Source organism: Egretta garzetta, unplaced genomic scaffold (assembly GCF_000687185.1).
Source record: "Egretta garzetta isolate BGI_Z169 unplaced genomic scaffold, ASM68718v1 scaffold418, whole genome shotgun sequence".
NCBI classification, from domain to species: domain Eukaryota; kingdom Metazoa; phylum Chordata; class Aves; order Pelecaniformes; family Ardeidae; genus Egretta; species Egretta garzetta.
This window is the reverse complement of record NW_009260492.1, coordinates 183,683-204,478: the sequence shown is the minus strand read 5'-3', so window position 1 is coordinate 204,478 and position 20,796 is coordinate 183,683. Positions and strand designations below refer to the sequence as shown.

The window sequence follows — 20,796 nt, the reverse complement described above, 5'->3', positions numbered from 1 at the left end:
GAATTGCGTAGCATTCTGGCTCTTGAATGGACATGAAGAGCGTTTCTTTGCCAGGAAGGGCAATGCCATATGCACCTTGCGCTTCTGGAATTCTGCACAGGCTTGGCTTCTGTGGCCCAAACCGGAGACAAGCTGGCAGGACTAGAAGATAGTCTGAACCTGCCGTTACTAAGTGTCCAAAGTAGTTTTTCTTACCTGTCCATAATCATTCAGACACCATGTCGGGAAATCCTAACTCTCACATCTCTCAGCACATAGATTTGCTGGAAATACAAACTCCCCTCTGCTGCCCTGTAAGTGGGAAAGCAGGAGGGTGGGGAGGGAAGAGCAGCAGTTTGAGTCTTCAGATAAACAACTCTAGAGACCACGTAATCTCATCAAAAGTCTACCCGTGTGGTATAGAACTGACAGTTCTTGGGTCTGACCATTTTTCCTCGTGGCATTTAGAGGTTGGCAGTAGGAAAGGTAAGTGAAATCTTTTGTACCTCCTGGCCTGCACCATTATCTCTCATTGCTTGCTGCCTTCTCATGCTGCATATTTTTGTATGGGGCTGTAACTATTATAATTTTGCTTTTTTCACTTTTTTTTTTTGCCTTTTTGTTTTGTTTCTCTTGTCACTTGAGACTGTACAAAGCCCATCTGTTGAAGCTGAGTTTTTCTCTCCTGTTTGCAGGTATTTTTAACCATGCGGTGCCTTCTGCCTCCTCTCCTCATCAATTTGGAGCCAGTTTCAGCAGCAGTGCTGTCTCTAGCAGCACAGTGCTAAGCTTAAACCCTCTGCAGGCTGTTGCCAGCACCTCATCCTCATCCTTCCCACCCCCTTCCTCTAATTTAGTAACATCTAGTGAGACTAGATCTGCTCAGCACCTCAACAGAGCGCCAGTGCAATCTGTTTTCCATTCCCCTCCGCCCCCTCCTAACGTTTCATTGCCCCCGCCTCCTCCATTACTTGCTTCTAACTCCGAGCCTGCGCTTCTGCAGAACCTGCCATCCATCCCACCTAGCGAAGCTTTTTTGCCATCCTCTTCTGCTGCTTCTGTCCAATCTGCTAATGCTTCTTTGTCTATTAAGCTAGCTTCTCTCCAGCACAAAACCTCCCGCCCCTCCTTTACAGTCCATCACCCACCTCTGCCCCGTTTGGCGCTGGCACAGTCCGCGCCCATGATCACGCAGTCCAACGCAGCTGGCACGTCCGCTATGTGGGTTACACTTGGCATGCAGTCTCCTTATGCTTCGCACCTTTCTGGGGTTAAGCCACGATAAAGAGCTTGCTTAGCTAACAGTTCTTATTTTGTAAGGTAAGGCTAGAGAAAAAAACCGAGGAGTTTTGTACAAGATGCTGAATGATGCTTCTTCCTTTTCAGAGATAGCTTGGGGATGGGCTCTGTGAAACAGAGAAACCTCTAAAATGTGGGAAGCAAATAATCTGATTGCAGAGGATGGAGAGTCTTAATGCTCTCTGTTCTGGGAGTCAGGATTTCTCGACAAGGAGTGCTCACAATGGTAACTCTGTCTTAGCTGACATTAGGATTATGTTCAGGTTGGGATCACTTCATGAAAATGTTTATTTCTGAAGGTCAGTAATCAGGAGGAAATGTCTATTTTTAAGTATGTTTTTATACACTTAATGGAAGTGGTTGTTGCCTACTTTGATTCCCCCCTCCCCTCTTCTCGCCCTCCGACACAGACTGTTGCATCTCCACAAATCCATGTTCGCATAGCGTTAGGATGCGTGATGGTGCTGCGTTGTGACTGTATGTGGCAATGTGGTGGTCTTATTTTTACCGTAGCCAACAACAGCTGCTCTAAATAACCATAAAGTTCAAAATCTTGAGGTTACAAGCTGCAGCTTTGCCTTGGAGAGCAAATGCACTGGTCTTGCATTGCAGCTAATGTGCCCCCTGCATCACTGGAAAACACAACCACAGGTAGCGAAGAAGGGTTGTAATTTATCTGTGCACTGCAGCTTTATTGGACTTGCCTGCTAGGGCTAACATCAGATGCTGTATTTATGCTTACTTGGCGATCACTGGCTTACTGGGTAGACTGTGAATGAGAACACAGGGAATCTGCAGGCTTAACTGTGGTCCGTGCTTCGTAAAGGCTGGGGCCACAGAAGAAAGGAAGGTTTCCGGAGACTGTACGCATTTTTACTGAAGCAAATATTTAACTGCCTTTAGAACAACTCCAGAATAAAGTGTACCACCACAGAGTTGGGTACTGTTGTTCATGAAAATACTCTGTGGCATCCTGATGTAATAACAACTTGTGCTTGCAAAGTTAAATCAGTATGTTAGGCCCCAGAGCTTGCTCCGTGCTTTTCTTGTAGGTCTTTGATGTTGTTGCTGTTCACTGATACCAAAGCTACATACGATATATGGTTGAATACTCTTTGCCGCTTATAAAACATGACTCAATTACAATATACCTGAGAGATTCTTTTGACTGTGCATTGTGTATAGTGTCTTCATCATCAAATTGCTCCACAGACACAAACAAATCCTCCTTAGGCTTTTGTGAGGCACGTAAGTATTACCCCCGTCCTTCTATAGGAGAAAGCGAGGCTGAGGAAGGGTTTTGAGTAATGTGGTCCCTGTGCTCCCGCAGAGGCCGGCAGTGTGATGTGGTTACAGAACGGGCTTGAAAGACCTTGAATAGAAACAAGATGGGGGAGAAGGGGCGAGGAGGGTTAGGCTTGGGGTTTTGTATATGTGAGCGACTCAAGCGAAAACAGGGTGAAAGCCTTCTGCTGACGCAGTCGCCTTACCTGGACCTGAGGTCATACTGGGCTAGACTCCATACCCTCGGGTGGGATGGTCCCTGCCACAAAAAGGTTCTGAGCAAAATAGGCAAGGCACAAAAGTGACGTACGGAGAAAGCTGGATTGTGGGGGAAAGGAGCAGAAATAATGCCACCAGGAGGTGGTGTATGACAGACGTTCCGTAGCTGTGATCCCACTCCGTGTCGCTCTTGAACATAGGTCAAATATTTGAGCAGTTTCATTGACTTTGGTGTGAATACTTGTGCTCAGAGTCCTTGATGAACCAAAGCTGAAATCTGGAATTGGAGGCTAAAATAAACTGCGTTGCTTCTCATAATGTTTCTCCCCCAGGGTAATAAAAAAATTCCAAGCAGATCAGTGTGTGCTAGAAAAAGGTGAAGCACTGAGTGGGGAAATGCTCCCCCGACTCGAGGTCGGTCACGGGAGGACGCAGTTCAATAGGGTTACGCTGTCAGAGAGCTTTAAAAACTGCAGTAGCCGTGAGGGGCTGTGTGTCACTCTTGGAGGCAGCCTTTGTGTCTTAATTGCGGTTGGGTCAAGAGTTGCTCCTTCTTTGCTGGCTAACGAGGTCTTGGAGCAATGTAGAAATGATTGACGCATCTAACACACAGTAGATTTTTGTCTTTTATTTAGATGAGTCTCTTCCTCTCCTCCTGTTGTGCAGGTAACTAGGATTTCTACCTCAACCCAATGTGACCTATGCAAGGACAACGTGGACCAACTTCACTCGGCTTCCACTGAAAGGTGCTCACCTGGCCTGTGCAGGGGTTTCTACTCTCTTACTACTGGACAAAATAAAAACATAAAAAGACCTAAACAACAGAGAAAATATTTACTGTGAATCTGAGTAAAAAAAAAAAAAGGAAAAAAAAAAAAGGCAAAAGAAATGCTTAAAGCTCCAGTTTGTATTGTTGATAGTTTAGATAAAGTGAAAACAATTTTGACTTATTTTATTCCACCTAGAATCATAAATACAACTTATTATTAAATTCTCCGAATAATAAAGGACTGGCACACCAGCAGAGATGTAAAGAGCCTCCTCTCGGTGCTATTTCATCCGTCAGAACTGTGCCTCTAGTTTGAATCCTTGGTGCTGAATTTGGAGGGTTGACCAATGCCAAACCCAGTTCTCAGAAAGGTCTGCAGTTTATTTCTTCATCTTGCTCTGTTCATATACCAAAATCCGCTTGGTTTGCAGCAGTGTGAGCCACAGAGAATGGCAGTCTTTTATCTAACATGTTGTTTTCATTTGAACTGAGCCAGGCGCTCTGTTAACTGGGTGGTTTTTCGTTGTGTTCGTTACAGACACGAATTCCGTACTCCCCTCTGGAGTGGCAGCTAGAGCTCCTGGGGTCGCCCGGGCAAGCTCAGCCAACGCAGGCACAGTTTGAACAGAAGAAATTCAAGTCCTGCCCCATTTTAACTACTTCACTGGGCCATTTGCAGTTGCTGGTGGCACTCAAGTCACTGTGAATTTTGGTAGCTAGTCTGGTAACTTGTTTTGGGATGTCATTGGCATATGAACAGGGTGCATAATCACTGGTATTGGTCAGGCCCTTTTTACCAACGTTGGGAAGACTGAACATAGCGCTTCTGTACTGGTGCAGGTAGCAGAGTTTCCCAGCTTGTAGTTTTCGTTCCGAGTACAATGTATTTTGTTAGTAGGGTTTTGATACTTGATTCAGAAATGGCTTAGCCGTGTACATTTATTGAGGAAGTGCTTTTTGCTTTTGTATTTATTTGCTTTAAGTAGGTCTAAATGGTAGTTCACAAAAACACCACAATCTAGCTTACCGTGCTGCCACACTATCAAACTGGTGCAGTTAATTGTATCGTGACTTGGTGTTCTGTGTACAGAAAGCGCCGCTCGGAGCAGCGGCTGTATTTTATAGAGATGTGATGAAAAATTATAAATTTCATATACTTTATTTCATTTATTTTTAGATTGTACAATGCACAGTAAACTTGTAAAAACTTATTTATTCAAGTGCACAAAGTGAGGAGATGGATGATCTATTAAGTAGAAATCACGCTGGTCTGTAGTTCAGGCTGGACCCAGCACCAGGAAAGGAAACTACAGTAAAAGAAGGGGAATTTGCAACAGCAAAATGAAAAGAAGGAAAACACATTTAGGCTTTGGGAAACATCTGCCTGCCAGCCCCGGTGCTCTGAGGGGCAGCACTGACTGCTCTGCGTCAGAGGCGCTCCCTGTCCCTAAATCCCTTCTAGGTCGTTAGTGCTCCCTAATGAGTCTCCCACCTCCAGCAGCCGGGCATTCACCTTAGACCTGAGCCCTACCTTACCAGCCGCCTGACGGGGCATCCCGCGGTCACAAAAAGCTGGGCTGAACGCATTAGCTGTTCAACTCCTGCCTCTCTTTTTGAAGTCAGCAAGATGCTTCTGCCCTCGTGTGCTCTCTCCTGCTGCCTGGGTCTGGGAGGAACAGTTGTGAGCGCCGTGCTGGCCGGGTTCGAGAGGGTGGGCAGGGAGAGGTGCCCGAAACAGCTCCTACCCACTACAGACTTCAGTTAGGCTCTTTTCTCCGTACCTCATCCCTGGCAATCTTAGTAGAGATTTAGGACGAATGCAGTTATTTTGTTGATTTGTGTGTCTTCCATAGGCAGCCTTTGTGCGCAGAAACTGTTGATCTAACTTTGCCTTCTTATTCGCTGGAAAGGGAAGGGATGAATAGCCCTGGAAATTAGGGACGTTTTGGAACTGTTTTCTGCTTTGCGTGTGGGAGAGGACTTGACAGCCGTGCGCCCTGCTGAGTTATTAACAGCAAGATGAAAATCTGGAAAAGGGCAAAAATGCTCAGAGGGTGATAGCTGAGAAACATCCAGTAGCTTCTAGTAGAAGCCGTACACAGTTTATGTCCTGGAATCCAGGAAGACAATGTAACCCAGATGTTTTGCAGCTGGGAGTTGGGCAGCTCCAGCTTCTTCTAGATCCTTGGGTGACTGGAGTTGCAGAGCTGCCTTAGCATCCTTCCCAGCAAATGGCAGAGTGCTCAGGTCTTTGAAGGCTTTAAATTGGTAGGCTGGGCCTGAGCAATTGCTGGAGGGGCAGGAGCCTTAATTAATCTCCCCCCTATCGTTTATAACCCTGATGAGAGGGATGAGGAAATACAAGTAGAAGCTTTTAATCACTCTGCTTTTATCAGATCCTTTTCTGAAAAGGGACTGAGATACGGTGCTCTGTGGACCTCTTGTGCCCCACTTCATCTCAAACCACAGGAGACATCCAGCAACTCGGCCGCTGTCGCTTATTTGGTATGGGGAGGGTTCGCTTGTGCTCATACCCGAGGTGCTCAGAGGCCTCTAGCAAAGATGCCTGTTAGGAGGAGGAACCGACTCGCAGAGCTCTGTCGAACCTTCTGTGCTTTCCAGCACCTGCCTGAGGCCCGTGTCGCCCAGCTGGCTCCTGGCACTCCTCCTGGGCCAAAGAGGATGGCCAGATCCTTGTTGCAGGAATAACTTGCTTTACCCCTCAAGGTTCGCAGCATTTCAGGAATTGGTGCCTGGGGAGTGAGACAGAACCATCAGACGTGGTTTAGTGGTGAACTTGGCAGTGTTAGGTCAATGGTTGGACTTGATGATCTTAAAGGTCTTTTCCAACATAAATGATTCTGTGATTCTGTGACCCTTCGGAGCAAAGGCCCCGGGCGAGGAGTTTGTCATCTGCTTTCTGGTGGGTGTTGTGGAAAATCAACCCCCCCTCTGTCCCTCAGTGTCACCTGCGGTATCGGGTGCTTTGGTGATTGGTAGTCAGCTGGTGTCTGCTGCAGGACTTGCTCACGAGCGCCATCGGAGATCGGCAGCTCAAGCCCGCTCGCTGTAGCTGAGCACACGTGCGCTGTCAAGATGTTTTCAACTACCCAGCATTTTGGAGTCTGCGACTCTCCAGCCTGCATCTGGGAAGGCCAAAGGAAACCAGATGCTGACCCAGGAATAAACTCATAGTTGGGATGTACTTGAAAGGGATTCAGTCTGCTGGCCAACCTGCTGAGCATCCGCTTCAGCCTCCTGGGGTCCATTGGGACCGGGCCTTCATCTACCTCTGCATCACCTCAGTGCTGCTGTTCCCAGTGACCTGATGTTTCCATCTTGGCAGCTCATGCTGCAGGAGCCTGGAGCTGCTCTGGCCTTGCCGGTGTCTTCCACCCACGCCTGACACCGTTGGATCCTTCACCTTGCGATGCGTTGCGTCATTGCAATGCGTGTCACTTGTGCGGTGTATCTAATCTAAATCGTCGTAGTAATCCCTACAGAGATGTGCTTCCAGAAGGTGCCTGATGAGCTAACGCTTGTAGGGAGCAGTGTGAGATGGCGAGTACAGCTTTTGCACTGATGTCTTAGTATTGCATTCGCTGGGAGATGATGTTGCCAAGAGATTTGTGTTGTCTTCCCTGCTCCCTGATCTTTTACTGCTTTGCCTTAATCTTGGTCTGGTTCAACTCGTTCCTCCTCTGTCTGCAAAACGGGGAGAGCGTTTACCTTGCTGTCGGGCTGCTGAAGGAATAGCTTTGAGACGTTAAGATCTGATCCATATGGCTACAAGAATAAGACCCTTGTGACCCTACTGTAGGAGTGCTGTGCCAGAGGTCTGAAACGTGTTTTCAGTAATTGGAGATACTTTTGAGTAATCAAAGCCAAACAGCCAGTTCCAAAAAAAGGAATTCCTTCTGCGTTACCACATCCTGTTGGGTCCGGTCGTTTCATGGCTGTCACACATGTTCCTTCTCCTCCACGCCGCTGCTGCCAGCGAGGGACTCGTCAGGAAGCTAAAATACATCTTGTAGCACATATGTTGCCAAAAAAAAAAAAAAAAAGGAACTTCCTGAGCGTTGTGCTGAGCAAAACCTGTGCCCCGCTGCTAAATGTCAGCCTTGAGGAACAAGCCTTGCGCACTCTTCCTTTTTTGGTGATTTGCTACCTCTGGCTCGCGCTCGCCGGGTTCAGCCCACTGAGACCCACCGTGCTGTGAAGCTGGGAGCGCTCCACTAAACTCGCTGTTTGCTGTGGATTAGTCATCCAGCAACGATTCCTCCATGAGCCAGGGGCGTCTGGGGCGCCCAGCAGCCAGATTTCTCTGCTTTTTGTGTAGTTGAGGGAGAAAGTGGGAAAACATTGCTGGAGGCCATAGAGGCTTGGCTTGCTGAAACCGAGCCGGTGCGCGGGGTGACAGAGAAGTCAAGCTGTCTTGGTGCAGACGAGGCTGTTCCCCGCAGGAAGGTGTAAATCGGTCTGGACAACCATAATGATGGGAAGCATCTTCACCCCTCCTAGTTCAGGTTGCGGATGCAATGGGAGAGAGGCGAAGGGGGAGTGCAGCACAGTAGATGTACGTGACGTTTAGGGATGGAGCATCGTCTCTGACTCAGTTCTAATAGCAGGAACTCAGGTCTCCTTGGCCGGACAAACGTAGAAATATTTTCTTGTGCTTCCATCTCATGTCCTTCCTTCCCAGTGGTGATAGCTGCTTTATCTTCCAGCACAGAGTTTGTGCTCACCCTGCTGTTCCCTGGGGTTTGGCTTTGGCTCTGGGTGTGGGCTCAGCCTGGGATGTGAAGCCTGAATTCCCCCTGTGCCAGGGCTCACAGGTGGGATGGGCACATGGAGATGACGGTGAGCTTGTAGGGTCGGAATCTGGGATAGGGTCTGTAGGGTCGCTGAAGTACCCCAGGCAGGAAGGTTGCATCGCTTGATCGCCAAGGGATCTGCTAGTCACTGGTTTTGTGAATCAAGAGCTTTCAAATCCCCAGGACTTGACACTCCTCAGCCTGGAACTCACCCAACCGTTTGTCGCACCCGGTTACTTAATCTCAAGTCAAGGCATTGGGTAGCTTTTTTCTTTCTTTAGTCAAACTTAATACCCGAGCAAGTAACTTCTTCATTTGAAATCTGCTGAGCAGATGGGTTTCAGGCTTGATAAGCTCTTCCCTTGCATCTGAATAACACTTCAAAACAGAGCGTTGCTTCAATACTGCTTGGCCACTGTGGCTGCTCGGGGTTGACGGTGCGGCTTGGTGCAGCGTGGTCAGGCGCGTGGCTGCCTGCCTTTCACCCTGCTGGGGACAAGAGCTTCCTTCTCAGAGATGTTGGGGACACTTCTTCACCCTCCTTCTTTGGGGCTTGGACTAGATGACCTGTAAAGGTCCCTCCCAACCCAAACTATTCTATGATTCTCCGTACAGACGTATCTGGGATAGTCGCTTGCCTCGGAAAATAAATGGGAGGGATGTGAGTGGGAAGGAGGTGGGTGTAAGCCAGACCTGCCTCGCCTGCTTTGATTGCAGCCCAGATTCCTACCCAACACAGAGGGGCTACAACAGCCTTTGCAGGTCGGGTGCCCCACACCGGGGCGGATTTACTCCCCATGGTGATCAGGTTCTGTCCCTTCCCAGTCTTCCCTGCAGAGGAGCCCGGATCTTCCCGTTGTGCTGTGCTTCCTCTTCCAGTAGAAGGTCTTTCGCTCTGGAGTAACGAGGCCATGGACAAGCAGCTTGGGGTCGCCTCCAGGGACCGGAGTGGTTTGATTCTTGCTAGGATTGTGTATTTAGAAAGCAGCATCTGCTCCCCCCACCCATTATTTTTCCACTTGGAAGAGAGTCCGGGCAGAGGAGGGGCTGAGCGATTGCACGGCAGAGGAGAGCATCAGGGGATGCAGAGCTGGTATCTGCAGCGGGGTGACATGGCTCTTGTTTAGGTGGTGGGTTTTTGTGGGGGACAGTCACTGTGAGCAGTTTGAGGGCCAGCATGGGCTTTCATCTCTGAGTTTATTTGGAGGCCCCACCTCTTTGTGACTGCCGTGGATCCACCCGTAGCCCTCGCACGAGGACCTGGGGGTCCTGTGCCCTCGTGATGCTCCTGCAGCAGGGACTCATGGGCACAAGGGCTTCCCCGGCTCGCTGTGGGCAGCAGGATGGCTCTGTGGACAGGGGACCTTCGCAGGATCGGGCCTTTGCATTACCAAGGGCTGCTCCGTCAGCCTGCGGTTGCCCGCCCTGCTCGAGGGTTTGCCGTGCTGCTGGAAGAGGAGACTTCCAGTGCTGGGAGCATGTTCTCAAGCTGCTGATCGGAGACTCCCCTCCTGGCTCAGCCTTCCCCGTGGCCGTTCCTTCCCCAGCCGGGTCTGGAGTTGGTGCTAATCACCTCCGAGCAGTAGTAACAAACACGCGCATCCCCAGCCTGGGGTCGCCGTCCCTTGCCGGAGCTGCCGGTGCCCATCGCAGGTGCTGCTCGCGGAAGAGCCCATCGGTAGGACTTGGTCATTTTGTCCTAGTGCCGACGTCGGGCGGCTTTGGTTGATCAAGTCCTATCTCTAACCCATTTGCTTTCTGTGTTGAAATTGGTCCTTGTAATACAGGGTATGGAAACCTGAAGATTCTTGATGTATTTTTTTTTTTTTTCTCGGAGGGAGTTACCCCAACTCACACAGGTGGCTGTCTTGAAAAAGTCTGCGATCGTTGTTTTGCCTGAGAGGATTAAGCATTGGGAGCTTCAAATGATGATTGCTTCCGTTAAGGCACAGACGTTGTACAGTGGACTGCAAACCAACGGGAACGTACTTTAAAAATCACAGTTTGGGGAGAAGAAACTAGGCAGTGTTTTTGTGAACTATCTTTGCAGCACTGAGGAAAAACTCACAGGAATTGGATTTTCGGGAAGCGCAGATGTGTAGTCAGTGTCGAGTATTTGAAGCTTTATGGCTGGGGAAGAATTTTTTTTTTTTTTTTTTTTTTTTTTTTTCCTCCTTCCTCCTTTTTTTGCTCCAACATTTCCATAGCTTGCATATCAGGTTTTTCACTAAAAGATGGATTAAAAATGTTGCTGTGCCATGTTTTATTTATCCTTATGCATTATAAATATATAAATATCTATTTAGACTGAATATCGCAATGAAAGATGCTATTATTGTGAACTTCAGGGTTTAAACCCAAGACAAAAAAAAAAAAGGGAAATACTTCCCTGGTAAATCTCGTGTTTGCGACCCCCTTCCTGAAGAGGTTTCTTAATGGTTTGTAAGAGTTTAAAAACAAAATCATGTCTTCGAATTCAAGGTTTTACGACGCTAACCCTGAAGTTCTCAAGTTTGTGATCCTTTTTCAAGGTACATCTGGTTGCTTTTCTGGTGTGCTCAAATCATTCTCTAGAAAGGTCTTGTCGCTGGAGTTAAGAGGAAAAGGTGGAATGGGTTGATCCATCCTGCTCGGCTTTTTTAACCTATTAATCTTGTACGCGATCAATTACAAATTAAAATCCAACTTTTTAGGTCTCTGTTCTACTTAAAGTTTTTAGGAGTGAGAGCCTGCCCTCGCTGAGTGGGACTTTGATGGGGAAAGCAGTAGATGATGAGGTTGCTGTTGCTCAGGAATTGATTAGTAAACTTTTAACTACTAATAAAAATCCATTTTTCAATGGATTTTTTTAAAAAAAAAAACATTTTCTTAGAACAGTGATATGGGATGTTTCCTAGTGAATAGGAATTAGTTTGTATAATTTAGCCTATTAAACTGAATTATTTAAAATTCAAACTTCCCCTAATTTATCTTTTTTTTTTTTTTTTTGGGTTTTGGTTTTTTTTTTTTTTTTATACCGGTAAGTTGTCCTGTCATTCCTTTCATTCTTCCATAGAAGTAGTGTGAATTCTTCTGGTGTGTATATATGTATGTATAATATATATATTTCCACCCTGCCTTTCTAATTCTCCACAATGTAAGAGTTAGGGTTTTTTTCCTCCCCTCCCTCCACTTAATTTCTTGTGTCTTTACCTTGATTTGTAATTGAAACAATGCTTTGAAGTTTTGTCTTTATATTAAAGTGTATGTATTTTAATACACCGTACTGTTGTGGAGTTTCACTGCTTCCGCAGGACAGGCGTCGGCAGGGGACGGCACTCGGCGCCCGCCAAGGAAATGAGATTATTCCGGACCGCGGCTTTGTCCGGCAGCGGCGGTCGGCGCAGGCAGGGACAGGGACAGGGACAGACGTTGGGCAGCGCGTTCAGCTCCGGCAAAGCAGAGGACGCTTAAGCTCTCGGGGTTCGGAGGACGCCTAAGCTCTCGGGGTTCAGCATGCTGAGCAGCATCGCGCCCCAGCGTAGCGACGCTGCCCCGTTACCCTTTCAGCCAGTCATTTCACCGCTATAATGAAACCGCAATCAGCCAGGCGATGCAATTAAACTTCGGCAGCGATGGCAGTAACGCTTTCTCAGCTAATTCCCTGTAGGATTCTTAAACTGAGATGAAGGCCCTGCTTCGCGCAGCTCGTGGGACATGGGGAAGGCTCTAGGTCGGTTTTTAGAGGCTGGGGACAGGTTGCAGCAGGTGCCTGACCCAGCTCGTCTTCCCGAACACGTTTCTCACCCAAAGCTACTGCCAAGTGCTCAGCTCCATTAGCAAAGGCCTCCCAAAATCCCACTGGGGAGCCACCCGCAGCTGGTGCCCGAGCAGGCACCGCATCGCCTGCTCCTACTCCAACCACCGCTGCGCCTCCTGGGCCCGAAGGCCCCGGCTCTTCCGTGCAGCTGCAGCCGCTCCGGCGTCGCTCCCTGCTGCGACTGCTCCTCCGGGGCCATGCCCAGGCGTGGCGGAGAGGCCAGGTCCCTCTGGGGCTGCGCTGGACCCCCAGCGGGCTGCAGCCACCCCTCCCCAGCGGTTTTGGTTTCTTAGAACAAGCTCCGACTGCCAGAAAGATTAAAACAAGTTTTTATTGGAAATGTTCACTGTACAACAGCTTCAGTACGCTTTCAGGGAGCCCGTGCACAGCGCTCGTTGGCACAGGCCATTGAAATAGAAAACGCGTTGTGGCCAGAGTGTGAAAAATGAACAATTGTCTATAAATCACCAGCAGTTGATTCAGATCTCGGAGCCTCTAGAAGCACCATCTCCCCTTCCTCCTGAAACCTACCACAGTGTCCTAGCGCTATTCTAGAAGTCAATCTAAGTAAGTTACCGGGCCCGCCGCCGGCCCCTGTAACTCTTCACAGCATTTGTCTTACATTCAGTTTAAGAAATGTCATTGTGGCCTTCTAAATAAGCATCGGGATTATCTCTCGCTCACCCTCCTGTTCCCCATAACAGCTAAATAAAATGCCCATTTTTATGTACAGCGACGATGGCGGGTGTCAGCGCTACCTTCCGAAAGGCGCGTAAAGAAAGGACGCTGGCGCTCGTCCTGGAAGGCACGCGGCTGAGAACTGTTGGCTACTGAAGGTGGCTGGCAGAAACGGCGGGGGCCCCCGCCGCAGCAGTAGGATTGTGTTTGCTAGAAATGATTGAACGTTGGCAGAATTCCCAGGGGTTTTGTTTATATGCGGGGTTGACTTTGAGTATTGAAGAATTCACTGACACTGAACCTCGGGGAAGCCGAGTTTGGACGTGGACGTTCTGGCTCCCGCAGCGGCTGGCAGGAGCTCTGGGAGCATTCGCTGCTGGCGAGCCACGGCCGAAGCCGGGGAGCCACGCTACCGGCGGTGGGGAGCCACGATACCGGCGGTGGGGAGCCCACCTCTGCTCTGCTCGGCCACGGAAGAAGAAACAGCGGCTGTGGCACAGCTCTGGTTATCCTGCCGCCGAGCCTGGAGCGTGTCCATCCGTCCTCTCTCGAGCAACCAGACAGACAGAGTCTCTTTTTCACAGTAAGTAAAGCTGCTGCGTACCCCACCAGCACGTCAGGAACGTGTCCCTGCACTGAGGTAAAGCAGAGTAGGCTTGTGAGGATTAAAATGCACTTTAAAGTCAGCTGAGGACACTAATTCCCTAAAGCACAAGCTCTCGTATGTGCTGGCTTTTAATCCCTCATTGCTGCCTCCCCTAGGGTTGCCATCTGGCTTCCAAACTGCCCTATTTTCTGCTCCCACCCTGCCATGCCCTCAGCTTATTACGCAGGACAGCTGCCCCTCTGCTTAATTTGGTAAATTCTGGGGCAAGCACCTGGAACCACTGAAGGGAAAGGAAAAATCTTGGCTGTCGAGGTTAAAAATAAAGCATCAGTGACATCTGCCACTCTCTGGTACCCAGCAGCATGAGGTAAAGAGGGAAGGCCAGGCCACTAAAGCCCGCAAGATGGCCTCTTGTTTCAGCATCAATTCCCAGCCAAAGAGGAAGAGACCCAAAACTTCCCTTCAGGCCCCGAGCACAGCACAGGCTGCTCTACCCCACCTCGTTTACCATGTGCTTGTTAGCTGCAGCGCAGCGTCCTGCTGGCCAGGTGGAACAAAGCCCAGAGCTGCAAAGCCCCAAAGCTCAGGCCAAGCCCTCGTACTGCCCTGGCAGTGAGATGAGTTCCTTCAGTCATCAGCTGCCTGACGTTACCTGGGACCTTCCCTAGGGCCCCTCCTGGGGCTTTTCCCGGGCTGGTTCCAGGGAGCTGCTGCAGCCGGCTGCGGGAGTCGGGAACCCGGGGTCTCCCGCAGCCCTGGGTGCGGGGTGGGGAGCGTCTGTCCGTCCCTCGTCTCTGGGCAGTTTTCCTTCATGCAACCAGAGCAACGGCTGAAGGTGCGGAACCTGGAGAGCCGTTGTTCCTTCTCCCTCCATTACAGGAGCCCCGGGGAAGGTGGCCCTTACTCCCCAGCAGCTGGCTGTGACCTTGGCAGAGTTTTCTGGTCTTTCCCTTTGGATGCTCACAAAGGGGAGAAGAGCTGCAGTGGCTCAGGGGAGGAAGCGTTAATGTCTGCCACGTGCCCCCTGGGCTTAACTTCTGCACGTCCTGAAGCTCAAACATCCAGCCAAAGTGGAGCAGTTCCCATCTTTACAAACCTCTCCATCTGGCTTTCCTCTCTGGGAAGCTGAGTAACTGCCCGGCTTAGCCCAGCCCACAGCACCCCAGAGGGAGGCAGGATCACAACACAGACCCCTCAGCCCTCTCTTCGCTCCCTTGTGCTTTTTGCAGCTTTGCCCTCTAATGCATTTGTGAGAGCACTCCCACGGGCTGTGGCTGGGGCTGCAGCAAGCCTCTAGGAATCAGCAGCACCTGCCCAGAGAAGGGAGAAGAAGAAAACAACCCCAAGAAGCAGCTGATAGTGGCTGCACAGACACTGCTGTCTGGACACAAGGGAGAGGATGCCCCGGCCCTGGCAGCGGCAGCTGGAGCTGTGGCTGAGCTCTCTCCGTGTTAATGGAAGCCTCCCCCCTCCTGCCTGCCCCACAGCCTGGCCATCAGGCTCCAGCAACCACAATGGCTTTGCAATGGAGAGGGCATGACAGGGTTAATCCTGCAAGCACAGAAGTGCAATCAGTCAGAGCATCCTCTTACAGCAGGGGGATGAACAGCTGATGGCTCCCAGAGACTGCAGGAAGAGCCTGAGCCAGAAAAGCTGCGTAGCTCCCTGCAGGAGAGGGACAGGGAGGAAGAGGAGGGCTGGAGCTGGTGCAGGGCCTGTCCAGAAGCTCCAGGCTAGAGCTGGAGACAGCAGGCGCCGGGGGCTCTGTTCCATCCCTGCCTCCTCACTAGGAGCCCGGGTGGTTTTAGTCGCAGCGGTGCGGTGTCAGTGCAGCCGCTGGCCAGCTCGAGGGCAGAGGCTGCAGAGAGCAGTTAAAGCTGGCTGCCTCCCCGGCTGGGGCAAGTGGGAATGTGCCATGAATTCCCTTAAAAAAAAAAAAAATCATACAAAATTATTTGGCTAATAAATTAAAAAGTCACTTGGTCACCGCTGTGGGGAACTGCTGCTGTTCTTCCTGGTGGGGGCTTGGGGGTGACCCTCGGCCAGAAGCCAGCTCAGCCCAGGCGAGGGCGTTACTGCTTGTGCGTTCCCAGCTGGAAGCGGGCTTCCTCGGAGATCCCGTACTGCTCCAGGGGGTCCTGCAGCCAGAGCACAGGGAAGGCACCAGTGAGAGGAGGCCAGCAGGACTGTCCCTCAACCAGGCTGCAGTCTGGGGCTGGGCTGGGCCATGATTCCAGGCGTGTGCTGGATTTACCCCAGTCCAGCCCCCAGCTGCTGTTTCTGGTGCAGAAAGTCAAGCAGTCCTCGGGGAGAACACAGCAGGTAACCGAGGTTCATTCGGTCCCCTCGGGCACAGGAGTGTGCGGGTGAGCCGCAGCCATCTCCGTCACCTCGAGCAGGGATGCTCTGAGGAGCCTGGCAGGGGTGTGAGCAGCATCTCGACCCACGTACGCCCCGACCTGGCCAGGGCTGCCTGTGAACTCTTCCAGAGAACTGGTGGGAGCCCAGGCTGGCCCAGGCCAGACCCCTCCGGCTACAAACCTCAGGCTGCTCCACCACATGTGTGCGTGTACGAGAGCTGGAGCTGAGCACGACCACACAGGCTACTCAGCAGAGGAAGACTCTCAGGTCTGGCTGTTGAGAGCACGGCTTCAGGAACTGGCTTACTACGGGAGCTGTTTTGTACATGTGGCAGCAAACAGCCTCGTGCAGGACAGTCGGCAGCAACACCTGAGATCACCAGTCCAAACCCATCAGTCACCACCTGACAAGACTTCAAGGGACTCACCTTCCCTGTCATTTTCTGGATCTCATTCCGGTAGAAAATCAAGCTCCTCCTCATGAACTCATAGCTGTAAGATAAGAACAGACCATGCGGCAGGCTGAGCAGAAAAGGATGTGGAGAAGTTTCAGATGCTATTTAAAGCTGAAGGGAAGCTTGCTTGGGAGGAGACAACCACTTTCCTCCCTGGGTTCACCACGAGCTGACCCCAGAAAATAAACAGCACAGAGTGCACGGCGCAGACCTCACGCTCATGGCTCAGCCTACCTGGCTCGCTTGAGCGCCTCGATCCACTCCTGACACTGCTCCTCACTGTCGCATTCAAAGCAGTATTTCCTCTCCGGCTCCTCAATGAAACCTGCCAGGAATAAGGAAAAAGTTTAAGGGAGGTCCTGGCAGAGCTGCCTGCGCTCCACTGTTCTCCCTCCCCAGCAACAGCCAGACTCTGCCAGGCCACAATGAGCGCCTCTGTTCAAGGAAGATGATCTGTGAACAAGCTGGGAACCCAGGCCTCTGCCCCCTCTCCCCTGCCCTGGGTGGCTCCTGGCTGGCCTGGAGCAGCTGCCTGCAGCGTTGGGCAGCTCATAGTGGCCAATGACTTCAGAAAGAGCAGCTTCCCAAAGGAAAAGCGACAGCCTGGAACTGAACTGGACCGACATGGCCGGATTCGGGACCGAAAGTCCCTGAGCCTCCCTGCAAACAGTCACCAGGGATTTAGTAATCAAAGTGGAAAATGGCCCCGAGGAAGTGATTTTGATATATGCAGAGGGCAGCCATCTGAGGAATTAAATCACACTCGGAGAAGGTACTGACCTGTCTTTGCTCGAGGCTTTGCTACTGTGCACAGTGGAAAGCAAGTCCCCACGCAACTCCAGTTCTTTACCAAGACAGAATCAGGACATCTAATTAATGACATTGTCCCCAGAGCTCTGCTCTTTAGTACACAGTCCACAGAGATCTAGGCTGCTGCTGAGAAATAACTGGGTCAGACTGCATCAAACCCCCTGGGGCTGCTGTGCGGGGACACAACCTGACACTGCCATCGGTTTTAACACTTTTCTCAGGAATCCTCATCCACCAGAGCTCCAGACAGTCCTAAAGCCCCAGAAATTCGGAGCGTGGTGCTTAGAGAGATTGGTAGGTTCAGGCTCTTTGAGGGTCCTTTGGAGACAGCGAGAACACCACCTCTCCCGGCTAAAAGAGGAGCCAAGGCTCTGCAGAGAAAAGCAGCTGGGCCCGACAACCAGGCCAAAAGATACGGGGATGGCCTTGGAGAAACATCCTGTTATTTTCGCCACATACCTCTCGCACAATGATTAGTTGTTGGATGAAAGGCTGCTTACAAAGGACGATGCACCACGCGCCAGCTGGAGCCATGGCTATCAACACAAGGACAAACAGTGTGGCGGGAGGACTGGTGCTAGGTTAGCCCAACAGATAATTTATCTGCAGCTCACTTTTTTTTTTTGATAAAACGCAACGGCACAGAAGCAGCAATCTGTCAATACCGAGCCCTCCTAGAGAGGGATTTCCACAAGCTCTAAGCTGTGGTCTGTCTGTTGTTACTGCTTCTCTCCCCGCATGCAGCCGGGCAAATCACACCGAGCGTGTCAGCCAGCAGTGAAATAGCGCTGTCCTCGGGACGGGGCACGGCCATGCCAGAGTGCCACCAGGCAGCTGAGGAGGAGAAGGGCTGAGGAGCACTAACCCCACCGTTACCAGAGAAAGAGAGGGGAAAGCAGGAACTAAACAGCAAGACATTTCCTTTTACGGAGCACAATTTGCCGTAAGGGAAACGCCAAGGAAACGCATACACAGAACTCACTGATTGAGAAGACGTTCTCCTCCTCCTTGGTGATCCTGCAGTGCTCCAGCAGCAGAGCTCCGATGGGCTGGAAAAGACCCGGAGAGAGGGTTTAACCCATGTTGTCCACCAGCGTGACTCTGAACCCACAGAGTTTGCTGTTTAGGCAAGTTTCATAACCTGGTGCTACTTTTAAAGTAATTCAGTCTAATTGTGTGAACATTCCACTTTCTTTTAATTGCCCTTTCTGTGTCTGCTGACGCGCTTTGCTGCGCCTGTCTCACCTGTAACACTTTGCATACATTAATTAGGTGTTAAGCATTTCTACTTGCTCAGGTTCAGTCTGCGCTTTAACATCCGTTTCTGTGATGCGAAGACAGCAAAGAAGTTTACTTCCTTGCTCAGTAGATCAAATGAAGATGAAATATTTACCGTGATGCACAGGACGACTCACACTGTGCTTCGTAAGGGCAGCCCCAAGCCTTGCAAGAGGTTAAGAGCAGCGCATTGATGAACTGGAACAGCTCAGGACAAACAGACGAACGGTCGGTGCTATTTGCTAGCCAGCGCACGCCGAGCAAGGACGTGAGAACCAACGGGCGATACGAGCCATAAACAAAAGCAACCCGCAAGCGAATTCTTTTGTCCAGGCTAAACAAAATGCGGGAGGCAAATAAAGCAGCAGGGAAGATACTGAAAAAACCTGGTTCATTATGTATTTCCGGACAACGGTTTTACATTGGCACCCTCCACCTGCCTGCTGAGCTATTTTTGATCCATTCAAGAACATCCTCTCCCCACCGTCAGAACACACACAAATAACCACCAGAAGAGAAGAGAGCAGAGCAGCACTGGGTGGCAGCGAAGGAAACGGTGCCGTGTCCTCGGAGCCTCGTCCTACGCCGGCGCAGGAGCCGCAGCCGAGTCTTTGCACAGACCCGGGCCGGAGCGACTGCTCAGCGTCTTGGCTCTACCCAGAGATCAGGGACTGCGCTTCGGCAGAAAGGAGGAACGGGTGTTTCTGAAAATCGGAGCTCAGCCATCATCAGGGTAAAATATTTATGATGGAATGAGTCTAAAAATGCCACTAAAAGCTTCCCAGCACCTTTGTTTGCAGCACCAGCACGCACACAGCGCCTTTCTTCACACACATTAAGATTGCTTTTATATTCATCTTCCAAGAAGAGAATCTTTAGCAACAGTTATTGAGGGATTCATTAAAAAGCACCAGATCTCAGCAGTGGCAAAGCCAGAAGCAGAGCCCAAAGGTCCCATCCCTCATTTCTTTTTTCCTAGACCCAAGCAGGGATTCTGCACGCCCAAAATAACAACACTGACAGGGTACGGCCACAAAAGTTTCCCAGTACCAGTGAGCACTGTACACCAGTAAAGTTCCTGGCATAAAAAAAGGAAGAAACAACGCTAATTCTTCTCCCAGGAGAGCAAAAGATAAGCTTCCCCTCATGGTTTGGCACGGTAAGGCAGAGGCCTACAAGCCGACATTACAGGCTCCACCTTTTGCAGTTTTGGGGCAATGGTTATGTTTCAAAGATTTGGTCCAAGCTCACAGGACAAGCACCTGGGTGCGGTTACACGGCAGTGCTGCTCCTCACCTCGGGGAGTTTTTGCCGAGTAGATGGAAGAGGAAATGTGGGCGCTCTGTCCTGGCTCTGGCAGCCCGGTACCGTACCATTTTACAAAGCACAATTGATTCACAGAAAAAGAAGAGAGAGGGAGGAAAACAAACCAACAAAAAAGCAGATTCCGTACCTCCGCTTCGTCTGTCCGGAAGTAGAAGAGAAAATTGACGACGAGCTTCACGAGGCGTTTCTTTAACACTGCAAAGAAAAAGAGCGGTGAGGCGGGCGGAAGGGCACCCTCCCCCCCTGCATGGCACCAGTTCAATCAAACCTATGGGGAAGCTGCGGTACGCCAGCCACAGGGCGCCAAAGTCACTCTGCAGCTTCTCCAGTGGCTTCTGGGCAGAGAGAGCCCAGGGCACCGCGGCACTGACGCCCACACAACGCAGCCGCCCGGCCGGTGGGACCTCGGCCTCCCCCAGGGAACGCTCCGAACCCCAGGGGAGCCCGGGCCCGGGGCTGTCGGCACAGATGTCACCTCCAAGGGACAAAGTCCACCGGAACGCCACAGCTCCTCGGGCAGAGGAAAGTCCCGGGACAAGGTTAAGTCTCGTACTCGGGCGCTGGTTTGCAAGGAAATTTGTTGGGAGATTTCAGGAAGGGGCCTCCTCCTCCTCCTCCTCCGATCCCCCGCTCCCTCCTGGCCCCAGCCCCCCTGGCCCCCACCGCACCCCGTCCCTCCCTCAGCCCCCCAACCCTGACACCCCTCGTCTAAACGCCGCCGTTTGCGCTCCCCAGCCGGACACACCAGTCCTCCCAGTCTGTTCCCAGTCCTGCCTCCCCACACCCCCAGTCCTACTCTAGTCCTGCCCACCCAGTACTCCCAGTCCTGCCCTGGTGCTCCCCCCAGTTCCGATTCTCCGGTACCACCAGTCCTGTCCCCCGGGGCTCCCAGTTCTCCAAGTCCTGATTCCCCAGTACCACCAGTCCTGTCCCCCGGGGCTCCCAGTTCTCCCAGTCCCGATTCCCCAGTACCACCAGTCCTGTCCCCCAGGGCTCCCAGTTCTCCCAGTCCTTTTTCCCCAGTACCACCAGTCCTGTCCCCCGGGGCTCCCAGTTCTCCCAGTCCCGATTCCCCAGTACCACCAGTCCTGTCCCCCGGGGCTCCCAGTTCTCCACGTC

General features: G+C 51.2%; 2 protein-coding genes across 6 annotated transcripts in view; one reads left to right on the top strand and one right to left on the bottom strand.

Moving 5' to 3' along the window:
- The window catches only part of DOT1L (DOT1 like histone lysine methyltransferase), a 72,728-nt gene extending 64,523 nt beyond the window's left edge, over positions 1-8,205 (top strand). For 4 of the 5 annotated variants that reach the window (XM_035899751.1, XM_035899750.1, XM_035899749.1 and 1 more), the window contains one exon: positions 675-8,205. In XM_035899751.1, coding sequence (XP_035755644.1) covers positions 675-1,264 — 590 coding nt within the window. In that variant the 3' untranslated portion in view covers positions 1,265-8,205. The remainder of the gene's footprint in view (positions 1-674) is intronic. The other variant, XM_035899754.1, reaches the window with a different exon arrangement.
- A 4,269-nt stretch (positions 8,206-12,474) lies between these two features.
- PLEKHJ1 (pleckstrin homology domain containing J1) lies at positions 12,475-19,939 on the bottom strand (the record flags this gene model as incomplete). Its single annotated transcript, XM_035899760.1, has 5 exons — positions 12,475-15,586; positions 16,237-16,300; positions 16,498-16,588; positions 18,056-18,122; positions 19,805-19,939. Coding segments are annotated over 5 exons (423 nt in total), but the record flags the coding sequence as incomplete, so codon positions are not given.
- Between the last annotated feature and the right edge of the window lie 857 nt (positions 19,940-20,796).